This window comes from Rousettus aegyptiacus, unplaced genomic scaffold, assembly GCF_014176215.1.
Source record: "Rousettus aegyptiacus isolate mRouAeg1 unplaced genomic scaffold, mRouAeg1.p scaffold_m13_p_10, whole genome shotgun sequence".
In the NCBI taxonomy this organism is placed as follows: Eukaryota; Metazoa; Chordata; class Mammalia; order Chiroptera; family Pteropodidae; genus Rousettus; species Rousettus aegyptiacus.
This window is the reverse complement of record NW_023416285.1, coordinates 27,576,841-27,595,938: the sequence shown is the minus strand read 5'-3', so window position 1 is coordinate 27,595,938 and position 19,098 is coordinate 27,576,841. Positions and strand designations below refer to the sequence as shown.

The following is a 19,098-nucleotide window of genomic DNA, read 5'->3' as shown; positions in this document are numbered from 1 at the left end:
TTTGCCTTTGCTAATATGTCCAAGTCGTGCTGTAGTTTCACTAAATGCAGACGTTGCTCCGCTTGCTTCTGCCCCATAAACCTCTCTGGTCTTGGACTTCTCCGCCCTCCGGTGACAACTACAGCTCGCCCCTGCGGTCACCACCTGTTCGGGCGCAACCCGCTGAGCACGCACCTACGCCCCGGGCCCCTTTCCTCCCCGGCTCACCCTTTCCTGCTGAGCACCCTGCTTTCCTTGCCCAGGCCAGGCTTGCAACTTTCCTCCCAGTCTGGCGCTCGCCCCGCTTGGCTGGCCCCCAAGAGACGCTGCTTTCCCGCAGCGCCCCCGCCCGCGAGCTTCCAGCGGAGGGGCCAGGCGCCCTCACCCCTTGCCCGGGGCCAGGAGGGCGACGAGTGGAGCGCACGCGCGCCCCCCGCCCCTCCCCGCAGGCGGCGCGGCTCCCCCTGCAGCGCCTCCCTCGCGGGGAGGGAGCCGGAGGGGGCTCGGGACGCTGCGCAGCAGACTTGCTCCGGCTGCGCGCCGCACGGCTCTGCTCCGAGGGTGGCAGGAGCAGCTGCGGCTGCCGCAGCTCCTCGGGGTTGTCGAGGAGGCGAGCGCGCCTCTCCTCGGCGCCCAGCACCCCAGCCGGGTCCCCGCGCGCAGCCGCGCAGCCGCCCGGGCCTCGCCTCCCGACATGGATTTCCTCCTGGCGCTGGTGCTCGGGTCCTCGCTTTACCTGCCGGCGGCCGCCGAGTTCGACGGGAGGTGAGTGGGCCCCGGGGCGCCCTCTCCGCCTCCTTTCCCACGCTAATCTCCCACGGTCCTCGGGTCCCCTATCCTGGGCGATGGCGCGGTCGCAGGGGCGTCTCTCCGTGCAGAAGCTGGGCCACCGCATCGCCTCGGCGGGAGCAGAGCCGTCGAGCCGCTCCCTCCCGCGACTCCCAGGCCGAGCCGGAGCTCGGGGACACAGCTCCCCGCTGGGGATCGGAGTCTGGGGAGACGGGAGGCTCGAGCCCGACGTCTCGGCTCTGAGGGCCCGGGTCAGCCGCAAAGAGGAGGTGACGCGCGGGGCATCCCTTGGAGGGGAACCTGCGTCTCTTGGTTTAGACGGCACTTCAGTGGGGAAACATTCTTGTGGCGGTGGCCAAATCTGGGCTCGGAGCTGTCAGGGTCGCTCACACCAAGGGTGGCCCTGGGCTTCCACGGGGCACTCGTCTGCCTCTGCACTTGATTTCCTTGAGGGAGGAGGACTCAAAATAAGGACCGACGTTGGGGGACGCTGTGTGTGTGTGTGTGTGTGTGTGTGTGTGTGTGTGTGTGTGTGTGTGTGAGCGCGCGCGCACACAGCCCCCGAGACCTCGGGCGAGCCTGACTGCGGCGTGCTCTGACAGGTTCCAACGACCGGGCTGCGGCTCCGCTGTCACTCAGCCCGTCCTCCCGCCGCGGCGCGCGGCGCCCTCTCCCCCGCCGCCGGGTGCGCTCGGCGAGTGTGAGTGAGTGAGTGTGTGAGTGTGTGTATGCGTGTATGTGTGTGTCGGGAGGGCGTGCTCGGGTACTCCACCTCCGCGCAGTTGCAGACCAGACTCGCCCCGAGCACCGATCGCTGCTGCTCGCGCAGAAACCCAGCTGAAGCAACCAGGCGAGATTTTCACGTGGGTCGCACCACTATCCAGTCGCTCTCTTTCAGCGACCCCCCACCCCCACCCCACCATCGATTATCTCCCTGCGCAGCCCTAAAGACTGCCGCACCTGTTTTACTTGCAATCTTGGAACGAATCAATTCCACGATTGATTGGCTTTCTTGTACCTGGAGGGGAACGGAAGGGAACCATTGGAGCGCAACTGCTTGTTTACCACCTGGTCTGAGGAAATCGAAAAAGTTCGGGGTGATTTTGTGCTTTGGGTTTGGAGGCATAATGGGGAGATAAAGGAAAGGGGAATTGAAAAGATTGATAGAGTTGAAGAAAATTCAAGTAGCGGCCAGAGGCTATTTTAAAAAAATGTTTAAAGCAATTTTTTGCCCACTTTCGGGTATGTTGTGCTTTTCTTTCACACCCGTTTGTAACAAGAAATATGTCAGATGATTATGCATAAGATTTTAATGTAGCTTTAAAAAGCTTTCTAAAACAGCCAGTTAAAATATTGATCCCGGTGGTAGTGGGGAGTCATTTAGGTGTCTAAACAAGGAAATCATTTACCAAATAAGGTGCCAAAGTGGAATCTGGTGGATAAATCGGTATCCTGACATTGAATACTTTCTTTAGTCCTTATTTACATTAGAGAGGAAGATAACGAATTGTTGATGCAGGAAAGTTTCAAACCACAAGGACACTTGAGATGTTAGCAGCACTTTAAACTCTCCTTGGTTTTGTTTAGACTTCTTTTTCTAGTGCATTTTTTTCTGGGAATTTTTTTTCACCAAAGCCAAATCTCGACAGAATTCTGTTGATTTTGAGGAACCTCCTCTCTTTCTGCCCTTTCCCACATCTACCTTTTATATGTGGCAGATTTTTTTTCTTTCTGCTTTGACATGTCTAAATACTTTTTCAGTTTATGATGATTAAGCCAAAACTGGGCTTCCCCCCAGTAACAGGTGTGGGTCTTTGAGGAATCTGTTTTATTTCATGCTTCAGAAGCCACCCTGTGAGTGGCAGCCTTGAGAAACTTGGTTTTAGCTGTTCCTATTTTCATTTAAATAAAGATCTTCCCCTCCCCTTTCACCTACTCCTGTGGTGTGTGTGTGTGTGTGTGTGTGTGTGTGTAACTGTCTGAAATTTGAAATTAGATCACAGCAGAACTGTTTCCCTGAAGGTATTTTATCCTTAAATTTTTACAGGCATAAAGGCATTCATAGAAAATTGTTGGGTGTGATTTAATTTTTTTTCTAAAATGATAACAGGAAATTATTTTTAATTTCAAAAGTGTCTTTATTTATTTTAAATCTTTTTGTTTGGTAGGTGGCCCAGGCAAATAGTGTCTTCAGTTGGCCTGTGTCGTTATGGTGGGAGGATTGACTGCTGCTGGGGCTGGGCCCGCCGGTCCTGGGGACAATGTCAGCGTGAGTATCATCAACCTGAGGACTTCATCTCCCTGGCAGCTGGGACTGTCCACCCTCATTCATGGCTTCACTCTGCGTATTGGAGGGCTCATTACAAGCAAGGCATGGTGGTGGTGTGGTTCTGGCATGGGAGTTTCCAGGTACAGGCCCTGGCTCCTTATCCTACCCCATTCCAACCTGAGCCATCTGTAGTAAGGAACCAATTTCGTTATTCATGGGATGCTCATTTCAATTTTTGTCCCCAGTATCTCCCATCTCCTGTTTTCTCATCAGGTTCACTCTTTTCTTTGCTCCAGGCTCAGAGATGGGGGTAAGATAATGAGTCTAGACTGTATTTACACTAAATAAACTCTGAACCTTATAGCACTTATAAAATCCTTACCATAGCTGTTGTGTAAAGTGGCCTATTTGTAAATCCTCTTTTGAAGTAAGGTTGTATTGACTGTGTTCTAAGTGGACCACCCAGTATAATCAAATAACACCTCTGAAATAACATTATTTTTTAAGTTTTATAAGTAATCTTGTAGGAAGTGTCAAATCAGAACACTGATTTTTACCTTTCCCATCACATAATGGACATTTTTATGGTTAAAGAGAGAGAGAGAGAGAGAGAGAGAGAGAGAGAGAGAGAGAGAGAGAGAGAGAGAGAGAGCGCGCTACATCACAGAAGTTTGAGAAGTTTTTCTGCAGAATTTTATCTGGATCTCAAAGTTGCATCTCACTCCCCTTACCAAATATATATATATATATATGTCTTCACAAAAATCAAGTAAATTTCAGGGGCATCTTTAGAATGGTAGTTCGGCAGGTCTGTTGAGGTGATGGGAACTAAGCTGGGTTTTGTACATCTCAATGTCTTACCGCCAGTGATAAAGGAATTGAGGGAGAGAGCTGGAATAGAGAAGAGTGGTTCCGATGGCTGGAGCTGGAAGGGGAGGAGTGTGTTGGTAATGTGAGGAGTTGAGTAAATTAAGTTCAGAAAAGTTAGGAGTGCCCTTAGCTGTTTTCATCTTTGAGAATTGCATGTAATATCTACCCCGAACTTCCTGAAGGAGGTAGAGTGACAGTCACAGGTTGCCTCTGTCATTGCACATGTAGACTGACATCTCTGGTTGGGGATGGAAAGATAATGGGAGCTAGTGTTTGTCTACCTGCAAGCCACTGGGCCAGACCTTTTGCACAGTTGGGACATTGCATTTCATTATAAAGGGAGATAGTAATAACTTCAGATTCCAGTAAACAAAAGAACTACATGAAGCTGCTGTGCTCCCATTGTTTTTCAGGGAAGATGGTCAAACAGAAGAATCATAGCTGGTGGAATACAGTCTTCTGCTAGTTTTACCACAGTCAGAAGTGTTTGCACAGCTGGAGGCCACAGGTGTGGAATTTGAAGAGCAATCAGGCTTTGATAATCAAAGGGTGAGGAGAGGACCCTTCTCTAGGCCCAACACATGCACCTTTCCCAAATAAAACATGTAGTGTCTTTTCAGAAATAGAGATAGTTTCCTCCTCCTTTGCTGCCTTAATTGGCAGGACAATCTCAGAGCTAATGTCAAAGTGCTTTGTGCACAGTCCCCCACCCCACCCAGGACAAGGCTACACCGGCCTGAGCAGAGTGGAGTGTGCCTTCCCTGAAGGCAGAGGGCCAGAGCAATGGGCAGAGAGGTGCAGGAGCACACACATACCCCGCCAGATGTGCGAAAAGAATTCCAAGGAGAAAACTCCTCTAACTCTTAGAGGTATTCTCCAGAAAGAACCTCGAGGAGCTGTTCTCTGTCTCTCTGCCATGTCATTGAATCTTCTCTAGTATACACCAGCTTGGTGATTCTGAATTTGAATGAGTATAAAGGCCTATCAAAGTGCTAGTGGCATTACAAAATTTAAACATCAAAACAGTTTCCTATCATCTCGCTTTTTGCACAGTAGCTTTCCCAGAAAATATAGGATGCTATTTTATTTGCTATACCTTCATTTTGTTCCTGAAAGATTGAAAGTGGTCAGACAGAGTATTTGATATTATTCTTGCAACACCGGCGTGAGTTAATTATTGAAATGGTAATGTTATAAAAACGTGTAAGATGATCCTGCATGAATCACGGTTTATCCTAATTTAGATTTGGTGAAGGTTTGAGAGGCAGCATAGTGGAGGGCAACATGGACTCTGGAGCATGACACCTCATAGGTATAACCATAGGAAGTTGAAATAAGTTATTATTTGTAAAGCACTTAAAATTATTCCAGGCACAGAGTAAACACTACATACGTTCGGTGAAGGTAAAGAAATATAAAGGAACACTGCTGTTGCAACAGCGTCGTGGGGTGAGACATCCCGCGCCAGCGGACTCTTTGTTCTCTAGGCATGCTATATGTATTTTTTATTCATACTGCCAAAATAAAAAAAAAAAAATCAGCTTCCAATTCTCTTTGTGTCGTAATAAAATAAAATGCCTTTGAATTATGAAAGGCCAGATGGATCTTTACCATTATTATTGTAGATGGCAAAGTTGTAAAAATGAGTTCAAAGGTGGACGTGTCCTTGGGTGTGTTTAATTTTTCCAGAATCTCAGATGGTCCGAATGTCTTGGCAGTTCAGAAAGGCCCCCACCTTTGTTTTGCTATTAACAGGTAGAGGAATGTGGGATGAGAGGTCAGCTCAAAGTGGGAAGAACTGCACCAAGAGGGGCTTGCTAGGGACAGATGGAAAACTCCTGATTCATTTTTTCAAGAAAGGCTTTGTGAAATTAAAACCTTTGTCACTGTATTTATTCGAGGAAAATGCCTTGGTATTCTTTAACAGTTACATCTGGTAATGGATTACCTATAAAAATTCCAACGAGTTTCTGGGAAATTTAATGTGAAAAATGTTTTTGCCTCTCTGACCCTTAGATAATCTCCGCGTTCTTTCATATGAGGAGCCTTCTCCCTTCCCTATGAAATGTGCCCTGGTTCTCATTTTTTTTTCTGAATGATTCACTTTGGAATTTTCCTTCAAATCAGCACAGCAAAGTTAAAGGAAGCTATTTCCACCTAGACCCAGAAGCTCCCACTTTATCCCTTAGAAGACGTGCGTGTAAGCTGGAGAGGCTGTACCCTTACGCTGGATATTTATCAGACCTCATGCCCTACTGCAGAGTCACTGGGCTGCATGTTTATTCCGTTTGGTTGCACGTATGTGACAAGTTTGACTCAGTGTTCGTGGGGTCAAATATATGTGTTTACACAAAACATGCTATATTTTATTTTCCCCTTTGTCCTGGACTTGTTTGGAGAGGCCGACACCACTGCAGGCACTAGCATTGCTCAGGCTCAGCTCCTGGCCCACTGTGTCTAGCCACAAAGCCACCTTCAGCCAGGCTTCCTGTCCCTCTCTCTGGGACTGAGGAAGGAAGGATCAGAGATGCTGCCCAAACAGGCAGGCATGGGAGCTGCCCTTCTGCTTCCTGCCCATGCCACCCAGCACTCCATCCCAACATTCCTGCCGGCTAGGAAAGCACAGCCTTCCAGAAATAGGCAGGTTGTGTTTCCATAGTTCTTCTAAAGGTCCTACCCTTGCTTCTTTCTGTCTTTTGATTCTTTATGTTGTATTCTTCACTCATAAACAGATCTCTACATACTGAGAATTCAGAATTTGATTTCCTCATTGTCTTGGGCTTTATCGGCTATTAATGAGGCTCTGTTATGAAGGGGAATTTTCTTAATATGTTCATAACACACTGATGGTTACATATTTACAGCACAGAGCAGCTTAAGCATGCATGTTGTAGTAAAATATTTGTTTCTTGCTCTGTAATTATTCTATTTCTTAACTTTTCCATCACATTAATGACTCACTTCATTTTAATTATTTTAACAATTTCTCTACTCCTACCAAGTGGACATCTCTGTAATTAAGGTTTCTCGGGGTTTGTATATTTATTTGAAAAACCAGCATATGACTTGGAACCAATTCTTAACTGAAATAAAAAGCACTAGACTACTGGGGGCACCTGAGTCCAGCCCTAAATTTTATACTTGATAGACTGTTTAACATTTCTCAGCTGCAATTTTCTTATTTTACAAGCAGATTTCTAAGATTCCATAATGTGGAAAAGAGTATAGAGGATCTAGATACGGTATTTCTCTATCGTTGTCTTTCTGTTTACTGGACGATTTGGCAGCATATGTGGTTATGACAATAGTGTTTCTGTTGAAAGCACTTTATATAGGTGTGAAGAAAAATGCAAAATAACAACTAGTTCCAGGTTTCAATAAAGCTATTCAGTTTTTGAGTTCTTTGGCTTTCAGTGAGTGATTTTTGGTTTCTGAAGGAAATTATGTGAATTGGGGTGGTTTTGCATCATCATTTTTACTTAACACCAGGCAAAATACAGATGTTTTATGTTTCTCTGGAGATTTTGGAAAGATGTAAAACCTAGAGTTTCACCTTATTTTATTAGCTCGAAACCTCATTTCCTCCTACCTCTCCCTGAAGTTAGTAAAGGCTACAAATGTACAATTGGCATGTAAAGTGAAATTTTTGGATTCTTATCAACATTAGGTAAACATAACTTAGTGCAAATTAGTGACTGAAAAACAGTAATTCATTCTGAAACTATTTTTGAGTCATCAAGTAATTTTAGTTGGATGATCTTTATTATTGGCTACTGATTGCGGACCACTGGTAAGAATGATGAGTGAATTGCTGAATTAATTCTTTCTGTTTTTCAAATGAAAAGGTTAATAGTTTAAGCAAGGAATTTTGATTTAATAAATGAAACATTTAAATTTCATGTTTCATTCCTTACATTTATCTGGGTTCAGAAACTCAGCCTTGTTAATGGAACATGATTATTAATTTTGCTCATTATGCTGGCCATTGACTTCTGACTGCTAGTCACAAAATTATATGGATTACATCTTTCTTTAGTTATTTAGATTTTGAAAATATTTTTAAAAAAATAACCACGAGTAAATAAGAAACATTGGCATTGGGTTTGAAGACTATATGTAGCGTTCCCCCTCAAAAAGGTTATTTCTAGTGAATGTCTTTCCTTTTATAGTCAACAGCTATGGCAATCTTCATTGAACATGAATTTAATGATGGTTAATTATACACACCCTAGGCGTAACTGGGAACCTCAAAGTGGGTCGTGTAGGCCAGAGCCACCTAGAAGACTGGCAGCAGTTTCCAGGGCTGGCTTAATGGATCACGCTTCACTGCTTAATGCTTATTAGCTTCCTTCTCCAATTTTGGGGCGAGAATGGAGAATCTGCTCTTTTTTTTGGAGGTAGGAATAAAAGCAAGGTGGCAGACAATCCTAACTATTTTCAGCACTAAATCTGAATCTCCAAGTCCTTAGGAAGTTTCTCTTTCTAGTTTAATTTCAGGAATTCTTTTTTCCCCTAGATTTATTGAAATATAATTGACATATAGCACTGTATAAGTTTAAGGTAGACAGCATGGTTTGACTTACGTACATTGTGAAATTATTACCACAGTAAGTTTAGTTGACATTCATTATATAGCAGATATATATATATATATATATATATATATATATATATATATTTTTTTTTTTTTTTTCCCTGTGATGAGAGAGCTCTTAGCATCTACTGCCCTAACAGCTTTTATATGTACCATACAGCAGTAGTAACTTACAGTCATGTTGTACATCACACCCCTAGGACTTATTGATCTTATAACTGGAAGTTTGTACCTTTTGACCCCCTTGCTTCAATTCCCCCTACACCTCTCCCCCTTCCCCACCACTGGAAAGGAAATGAAGTTTTTGATTAAGTTTATTCAACCACCACTTTCCATGAAAAGGTTATTTAAGAACACCTTGTAACTTCAAGTAGTCTTGGAATGCAGATCCAAATGAAAATCAGTGTTGAAGATGTTTGACCTTTTCAAACAGGTAGTTTTTGAGTATGTGTAGTCTTGAAAGTTAAGTTTCACAGAAATTCATTCCTTTGTTCTTTTCCTCCATTAGAACTGACCTTTATATAATGCCATTAAGATCTAATATCAGAAGATCCCCTCATAAAGTTAATATGAGCAGGTCTTAATCTTTATGGATTAGAAATTTTCATACTTCTCAAGCTGGGAAGTCAGGCCAAGGAAAGGGGAAGCACTCTAGTCACTATAAATTCAGCTTCTAGATCTGCCCTCAGACACCCAGCACTGGGAGATGCTGCTGGCAAGTGCACACACACATATGCACATGGTGCCTGAGATGCACTTCAGCCCCCAGAAACAGTGTGTTTGCTGCTTGACAACTTTGTGATAAACTTTGAAAAATATAAGCGTGCTTCTCTGCCTTCCCCCCTTTTCCATTATAGCAACTGTAACGGACAGCATTTTGGTATGGTGCTTTTTATCTGCACTGTACCGACGTTATATGCACTTTTGAATCATTTAAATCAACTGTATGCTTTGAAAGTGATAATCCAGTGATGGCAAATGATTCCATGCAGCATCCAGCGAGTAATGGAAGAGACTGATCACAGGGCAGGGCCTTCTTCATGTTGGAGATGAAGCAGAAGGAGGGAAAGGTTCTCTTTATTTTCCACTCCTCACCCACCACCACACACAGATACTTTTGCCCCCTTCTCACCAGGAGCAGGTTTCAAAAATAATTTTTTTTAATATTTATTTTGTAAGAGAAAATGTATTCATTTCCTCAAATAGTCCTCCGCAGAATAATGAGTCCTGTCAGTTTTTTGTGTATGTTTCAGAAATATTTTACATACTTATGGGAAAATTCCTATATATCTCCTCCCTCATCACTTTTATACAAATTAAAGCATACTGTATATACACCATTCTCTGCCTTGCTTCTTTTTCTTAACTATACATCTTGAAAGGCTTTCTTTATCACCAGTGTACAATGAGCCTGCTCACTTTTTTATGGATTCATAGTATTCTATTGTATAGCTAGACCATAACTTATTAAACAATTTCTTATCAATAGACATTTATGTTGATTCCAATCTTTCACTGATATACTTCTAAAATAAGCAACTTTGAACATTAAAAAATAATGTTTTGCATGAGTTCTAATATTTCTTTTAGACCATTTTTTTCTCTTATGTGGTCAAACAGCATATACATTTGTAATTTTGACCAACTGGTTTCTTACCTGGTAGTAAATAGGTAATGGGAAAGACTGGATTGCAAAGCTGACTTAAGGGTCTGGCAATTCTAGTCCCAGAATTGGATCTGTTGCTTGATTCCAGGATGCTCTGGTCCCTATTCTTTCCCCAAAACCCCTCTGACAAGTTACTGAAGAAGTCTCTGTCCGCATTTTTCATCTGTTTCTTCTTGGACCAGAAGCAACGGGCTGATATTGGGAGGGGATGGAGTGAGGTTTGTCCGGTTGCCAGGATTTCCTGCCTATCAGTTGTCTACTTTTTATGGATGTGAAGTCTTTTTTACTTTGAAGAAAGACTTATACATTTTTTTAGGAATCGCTGAAGTCATTTGCCTTTTATTATCTTTTATAGGTCAGCCATAATTTTTATAGCTATGTTTATAGTATTTATTTTTTTTACTAGACCTATTATCTGTTGGGGAGGATTATGTAGAATTTTGTTATCTGAATAAAGTTTTTTTGGACACTTGTTATGATATAAAGATTTTCAGGAAATATTCAAATAATGTACTAAAATATTTTTAGAAAGTGACTTTAAAACTATAGGGCATACATTTTCCATTGCTTATTATGATCTTTATCCTAATTCTATACTTAAATCGTCTTATTTTAAAAACTAAGAGATTCATGCATAAGTAAAAAAAATTAAAGACAGGTCAAGAGAGAGAGAAGGCAATGAAGGTAAGTCTAACTTCCCTGTTTTCCTGACACCTAGTTCTAACCCCTAGGAACTGTTTCCTATTGGCCTTTACAGAGATTTCTAAGCATTTCCAAACTTTTCCTTGTTCATAAAATATAACACCAAGTAAGAATTTTCACTGTCTTCTTTTTTCATATAACATTATGTTTTGGAGACCCAACCTTATCAGTTCATATAAATTTGACTCATTCTTTGAAACGACTGTACAGCATGTCATTATACGGATGCACACCATAATTAATTTAGAAATCCTCTATGCACGTTTACATGGTTTTCAATATTTGTTTTGAACAGTACTGCCGTGAATTATCTAGATTCATCGTCACCGTTGTGTACATTTAGATGTAGGAGAGTTATAGAGATATCTTATTTTTATGTTAAGTATAGCAATTGAAGAGCTTTCATTTTATTTTTATAAATTTTCTTATATAAAATATGTAACTTAAGATTAAACCATGGATAATATTACAAAGCAGAAACTTTCTGATCAGTCACTTTTCTGTATTTGATTTTGTAGAATATACCTTAAAAGATAAATAGAATTGTTTTTTTGTTTTCATTTGTCCTTCCTTGTGTGGGGAAGGATGTTAGGTGTCTTTCAGGAATGCATGCAATAATACAGGCAAATAGAATTAACAAGAGCTAGATTGAGGGGAAAAGGGGATAGGATAAAAGGTAAGATGTTTGGAAGAGAGTTATTAAAATGTAGATATATAAGCCACAGGATCCTAAATATGTTTTGTAATTTGGCTCTTAGCTTCTGGTAGCAAAGGAAAAAGGGTAGCAAAGGAAAAAGGGCTCATATAATTCATATTGTCTTTAGCGAAAGAACAAACTAGTTATTTGGAGAAACTCTGGCTCCTTTCACATATAGTTTTGAAAGAAGACTTTTATGTTGTCCTTCGCAGAGTGGGAGTGAACGATGGAGTGGAAGGGGCGACAGCAACATTTCTACCATGAAGCCAGTGTTGGTTTTGTAAAGCTATTTCTAAAAGATCCTCAAGCCTTAGATGAGGCCCTTATTTTAGAAGTGGTTCATGGAAAGCTATTCTATATCCAGTTTCAGAAACATTATCTACATACCTTAGCTCTATGATGCTTCAGCTTGATCCAGCCCAGAGTATCTATCCGTGATAGGTGAACTGTTCAGAGCTTTATGGACAATTCTGGGTTAGACAATTCTACTTTCAAGTTAGGATCTCTAGCAATGACCTGGACTTTGCTGTATTGTTAATTAAAGGCCAGTTCATATATTTTTGCCATTTTTAGTACATGCATTTTAAAGATCAGTTATCATCAATCAGTTGATGGAGTCAGGATTGTAGCAAACGGAGTGCAGATAGGTGTCTCCTAGGACCCAGTGTAAGGAGATTCTGTAAAGAAATCAGTAGGAGACTTTTTAATATAAATCTCGTATGAGTTATTTTTGTGTTCGTTGGATATTGGTATATAAGCTCGTCACTTTTCTCTATGTTCTTATTTATGTACAAATTGTGGCTCAGGGTACGAGGTGAGGCACAAGCATTGCTTCCAGGCATCATTTATCCCACTTATGTTGTCACATGGAATAAAGGCCACTGAACCAGGAACAACAAAATGTTGGCCAGTGCTTACTTCCCCCAAACTCCTGATTGTCACAGGTGTGAAAGGGGCCAACATGACCTTTAGTTGTTATCCTGGTTCACCTGGATTTCATGGAGGGCTCCTCTAAATAAGCCACTGAGGCCTGAATAGACTCAAAGCAGAGCCTGTGGTAAGTAAGTCCTCTTTATGTCCCCATCCAGACCCAAACTTAACGCCATTTTACTGGTTTGTGAGGAAAGGTTGATTCTCATGACTCCTAAAACCCCAGGGACACTGGAACCTGAATTCTGATGCACACATGACCTAGGAGAATCAATCTCTCAATCTCTCTCTCTCTCTCCCCCCCCTTCTTCCCTCCCTCCCTCTCTCTCTCTCCCTCTTTCCCTCTCCCCCTCCCTCCTTCCCTTTCTCCCTCCTTCTCTCCCTGTCCTTCTCCTCCCCTTCCTCCCTCTCTCCTTCTCCCCTCCCTCTCTTAAAAAAGAAGCTAGATCCATGTGTGTCTTGAGAGGAAACCAATCCAGTAAGTGCCCATGTCCTTGGGTGAAGCATAGAAAGGGGCTTCGAATGCCTTTCCTTGGAGATAAGCACTGGCCACGAATCTAACATGTCTAAGAATTGTCATCCTACATCAACCTGGAGGGGTTCTGAGGAGCTGACACTAGCAGGCCAAGGCCTTCCACTTCTTCATGTGAACAAATATAAAAATGATCAGTTTTCAAAGACAATAAAATGTAGCCAAGATCATTTGGTCTGAAAAAATTTCAAAGTGGTATTAATTGCTGGCTACATGCATAGAACAGCACTGGCAATGTAGGCCTAATGCAAGTGGCAGGGCGTCCCTGGGACTCTACCAGGGCAAATTAGTGGCAATATGCACACCTAGTTACTGAAAAATCGATGTGTTACAAAGTGCAGAGTTAAGTAATATCAAATATCAAGAAAATTTCCATTTTAATGTACCAAAGCTTTTTATAGTTTTCCAATTTCAACACTTAATTACTACTAGTGTATACTTCAAGAGAATTATAGCCAAAATAGAATTCCTAATAAAATTTGTGATAAAGCCAGCCTAAAGGAGTACATGAAACCCCAGAAGTGATAAAGTATTATCATGTGTGATAAAATGGTGACAGATATCTGTATGTTCATTTCATATTCTTAGATTCTCTCAAGAATTTTAGTTTTAACTTAATCTGGTGAAACACTGTTAAGTCAATTTTTTAATTCTCATGGAAGGAAAAAGTTATGAATAATCAACATGGTTTCTTAGCTTTAGAAGTTGATTTTGGAGAAGTATCCCCCTCCTCCCCCCAGTTATATTTAATTAAAAGCTCTCGTTTCCTGCTGTACGTTAAGAGCTGGAGATGGCCTTGATAGGAGCTAGATGTCAGGGGAGGACCAGCTTGAGACTAAGGATTTGCCATAGGTGATTTCCATGTGGATAATCTGGAGTCAACTAAATTTTCAAACTGAACACTTCATTTGGTCTGTAGATTAACAGTATAAATTCTATAGAACTGACATTGTTTTCCTGTTGTAGCATCATCAGATCACAAAGGTTAGGGTTGCCTTTTGTTGATGCTATTGACTTATTCTGAAATTTTAGGAAATGTTATCACAGTTTAAATTTATGCTAATGTACACAAAGGAAGAAGGAATTGGGAATTTCTGGATGTAGGATTACTTTGCCAAAAACTGTCATTTTTTTCAAAAATCTTTAGCCTTTTTTCATAAATCAGAGTTCTCAAACTCAGTTTCTATGAAAGATCCCTCAGTAGTCAAAGGTGTGTATTGCTAAACATACTGAAACTAACTTTGTGCATAGACTATCCAAGTATAAGATTCGTGCCACTCAAAATATTTTTCTAAAGCCTGGTACCTCCTATTTAATTTCATCGTTAAGATTTTGTAGGTACTTGATCATTGTCTGCCAAATATTTGCATGTCAAAAGACAGCAGCTGATAGAAAGCCACAGATTGCAGTTCATGCTTAGTTTTATTTTTAAAATATAGGTGTTCAGAATTGATTTTATATACATGTACTATGGTAATAGATTCTACTGGATAAATTGTCCCAACTTCATAGGTTTACATATGTATTTCCTAGTATTTCACATAGATAGTTGTGTCCCTTGGATTGAATTTTAAAATTACTGATGAATTTAAAGATTCATCATATTTTGGTGTCTGTGTATGGCCAGCAATTAAGACATTCCCATGTATAGTGTCATTTTCTAAATAAGGCAGAATTGTTTTTTGAGACAGTTAAATTGAGGGAAGAAAACAAAATTATGAAGAAATAATTTGTAGTTTTGCTAAATGTTCTGTTCTCTGATCTTGTGTTGAAGTCTGATAGATTCTATAGCTTTAATACTTATTAAGTAGTGGACTGAAAGTTGGGACCATCCAAATTCCTACTCAGAATGCTATTTGTGAGATCTGTTGTCCTGGCTGTTGGTGTTATAAATGTATGTTGAATAGTTGTCAGTTGTCTATAAATAACATTTGCCATGCTAATGTCAACTTTTTTTGACAATGAGAAATATAGCATAAAATTTAAGCTTGGGGTATGAAGCACTTTTTAGAGTTATTACTTATTCTGGCTTAAAGTTAGTGTTGAAATGTAGAAGTACAGTGTCAGGGAGGACCTTTTCCTTCCATGCGTGTACCTGGCATTTGTCACCTGGTAGGAAGTACATGTGTCATGCTGTGCTCTATGCTTAAGGGGTTATGCGACCCCCATTTGGATCATGTGGTAACTGCATCAGTCATGTTAGCCTGAAACGAATATCCTTTTGAAAGGTTATGATTGGCCTAACATTTTGGCATTTTATAATACTTTACAGTAAATTATATACCAGACGATAGGCATACCTTTGGATAATAACTGGGCCCATTACCTTAGGGTTTCTTAACCTTCATTTTATTTAACACTATCCAAAGCCGAGGATTGATTCCTGTGTTTAGCAAGCAAGGAAGAGCAATCCTTGAATAGTTTATATGAACCAGTCCCAATTTTATAAAATCATCAGAGTGCTTATTGCTTTTAACTATTCCTAATATCACTGAGACCCTCAGTAAAGTGTATATAGTATCACTTAGAAGCCTCAGGTGAACCCGAGCAGTGATGCTTGGGCAGGTGGCAGGAGAGAGTTCTAGAGCTGCAAACTGAGTGGATTCACTGGCAATGTTGCATGATTTACTACTATGGTTGTTTTTACAATGACTGTAGAGAAATATTATTAGGAGAAAATGGGACAGGTTCTTCTATGTTATGTGCTACTAATGAATCCTATTTTAGTGCTTCTCACAGTGGGGTTTATACCACAAAAAATATATATGTAGGGCATTTATTTTGGGCAACTTACACAAAAATTGTGGTAACGGTTGCCTATGAAAATTTCCTTATGTGTCAATAGAGAATGGACCCCAGAAACTTTCTAGAAATAATCTATTCTAAGTTTAACATTGCTTTGATTTAAAATGCAGTTTTGTATAGTTTTAAAGTGCAAATTTTAACATAGGGAACATTGGCCAAAATTTAAAGCTAAAAGTCTTATTAATGGGTATGCATCTTGATATCATAAAATTTACTAAATCTATGTGTGTCAAGGATGATTTATGTTCAGTAGAAGAAATGTGACTCAACCTTAAGACACTATAAGATGAAAATAAACTATACAGAACTGTTTGCTTGATACTAATAACTAGTTAGGAAATAATAATGTTTGCTATTCTTTATTGAGTTGTTTTACTGTTGTTTAAAATCATTTAATGTATTTTTCTTAATAAGTTAGATTATTTAAAGTTGGCAATTAAAGAGTATTAAAGAAACGGTATCCTTTTATGTTTTTCTCTTCTCATACATAACCATCGTTATAAACAGTTTTCCTTAACATGGGATCTAGAATCTAATTTTTAGTTTATGTTTTGATTTATTATCAGCTTTTTGCTTAGGTTGTACCCAATATATTTAATTATCCTATTTTAAGAAATGTATCAACATTAAGATATGGTGAATTCTTTTCAAGTTAAAAACAAAAGCAATTAAAAAGCACTAATTTTTTATAAACCTAAACAACATAAAAAATAATCTCTAACAAGTAAATGATGTGTGCCTTTAAATATACAGAACAATCATTCTGATTGATAAATTTTTACTTTATTTGAATCAATTGGACTTAGATTTTTTTCTTCTGATATTACCCCAAAGAAGGCTTCATTCGCCTAATTTTAAATTATACAAGTGAACACACAAATCTAAAGTTAAAGTGAATATTTTATGCTTGAAAGAGGGATGATATTAATCTAAAACAGAAGTGGTGAAATCATCTCTTTCTCTACCTGTGGGATCTCTAAGCTGATCAAACCCTCACTATTATTAATAGTGTTTCAAGTTTCTTCCCTTTACTTTCATTAAACTGGGTTATTTATGTATCTTTAAATGAAATGGCTGAGCTTTCATGGTAATTCTTGTTGCTATTGACAACCAAAGCAGCCATGCAAGAAGAAATTGCTCTGGAAGGAAAGAAAAAAATAAAAACTTAATATTTTCTCCTGAAAGTTGGAGAGAAAAGGGAACATACATTATGTAAGAAACAGGTAAGTAAAGAGATATCAATTTAGAAACCACCATCTCTTGTTAATAATTGATTAAAAGTTTTAATTTTTTTCAGATGTCCAATACTTATTTAAATAAAAGGATACTGTCTCTTCGAACCAAAAATTAATTTTCTGAAAATGAAAAGCTGGATTAGAAGGTACACTATCACAAAAGGTCTGAAATATTTTAATTTAGAATTTGGACTGAAAGAATAGCATAACTTCCAATTATTGGTTAATATTTTCATTACAAAATGTTTTTTAATGACAAAATGGTGACTAAAATATTACTATTTTAAACATGTCCTAGATTTTTTTTTGTTTCAGAAAAGCACTGAAAGTTGAATATGTGTAAGTCTCCGGGAATGTAACAAGTTGATAAATACCCAAGTCCAGCCTCCTTACAGAGAAAAGATCTGGAATTTCTTTTTTTGGACATTTGTTTTGCAGCTTTCTACGTCTTAAGGCAGAGAATAGCCAGGATAAGGTGCCAGCTCAAAGGTTAGATGAACATATTTCTTGAAATAATTTTGGCTAATATATGTCTTGAAAGGCATAACTTCTAAATAATAACCACAAAATTAATCAATGAAATTTAACATTAGTTGCGGTTTTTTGAGTTACCTTTTTTGGGGAAAACTGTATTTCTTAGAGTTGTGTTTATTTTGTTCATAATTATACTAAGTTAATTTTATTTCAGTTCTTACATTAAACTTTTCCTTTTCAGTTTATAATTCATTTTCTTTTTGTTGTTTTATGAATCTAATAAATTGACCTCCACTCTAACCTAAAGGACAGTTTATATTTCTAATACTTAAAGAAGCAAATTTTTTTTTAAAAAAAGTTCACCAAATGAAATTACTAACACCAGCCTATCATTAACCTGAGGGAATTGTATCTAATATTCATTAATTCTCCATGGAAAAAAATCAGGTAAGAAATATTTTTTATTGTATCAAATATATAAGATGTTCTAATAGCACCTTTGGGAAATCATGTTATTTTTTTGCTACATGAAGTGTTCCTTGTTTAAAATATTTTTGGAAGTGAATAATATCACAAATCGCCCTAATTACACTTCACTGGAAAATTTTAGTGAAATATGTGAAATCGTATTTAAGGAAATCGGTGCCATGAAGACAGCATACTTTAAACTGATAGGTAAAACATAGAAAATGTTTTTAAGAGATGATTTTAATAACAACACTTGGGAACAAAATTGATAGTACTAGAAATCAAAGTAAAGGGATTTCTCCAGTGGGACTTAAAAATCAAAGTGTATGTATCTTACAATTACTCACAGAGAATTAACTAGCAGAGCTATGGCTGAGTTAGGGAGACAGTGCCTTAGAGTAGAATGTGGGCTTTGTCACCAGCAGATCTGGGTTCAGGACCTGTTCCTCTCACCAACTATAAAATACTAGATATTTTATTTAACTTTCGTGAACCACAATTTCCTACTCTTTAAACCTACTTTGCAAGATTGTTGTTGGCCATGAGTGCCTCCTGCAGAACAGCTTTTGATAAATGTCTGTTATTATTAGTGTGTGGTTAGTATAGAGAATACAGATGAACTCTGAAGTGTTTTACTAGGTCTATCATAGTATCCATGGTATAGGATGTGTTTAAATACATTTAGTTTACCCTGCCCATCTTATGGAAATAATCAACTGGAAGTAGAAAAATTTCTCTATTTCTCAAATAAAAACTTTCATTGGATAAATGTCTGTGCTTCCGAACCATTTCTTTCCCACTTCTCTAATAATACCCATTTGCAAACCTCAGAGTGGAGTACAGTTGTGGTTCTTTTAACCAAAGGAAAAGGAACTGGAGGAACTAGAATTATAGATATACATTTAGAGTTACTATACATTTATTAGACACAAACTTACTTGACAAACTAAAATTGCATTTACAGTTACTGTTTTATTTGACAAACATTGAGAGCTTACTAGAGGCAAGGAGTTAGGTGCTGGAAGAGATAGAAAGTTTTTAAAAACATCTGCTATTGCAAGGAGCTGATTTGGTAAAATGGTTGTTTC

The 19,098-nt window shown here is 39.2% G+C and overlaps 1 protein-coding gene across 6 annotated transcripts in view; it reads left to right on the top strand.

Moving 5' to 3' along the window:
• The first annotated feature begins 413 nt into the window (after positions 1 to 413).
• Positions 414 to 19,098, top strand: part of NPNT (nephronectin) — a 79,957-nt gene continuing 61,272 nt past the window's right edge. Inside the window, exons 1-3 of one of the 6 annotated variants that reach the window (XM_036227638.1) lie at positions 414 to 744; positions 2,937 to 3,037; positions 17,507 to 17,557. In XM_036227638.1, the coding sequence (XP_036083531.1) occupies positions 674 to 744; positions 2,937 to 3,037; positions 17,507 to 17,557 (223 nt within the window). In that variant the 5' untranslated portion in view covers positions 414 to 673. The remainder of the gene's footprint in view (positions 745 to 2,936; positions 3,038 to 17,506; positions 17,558 to 19,098) is intronic. The other 5 variants (XM_036227636.1, XM_036227633.1, XM_036227635.1 and 2 more) reach the window with 5 other exon arrangements.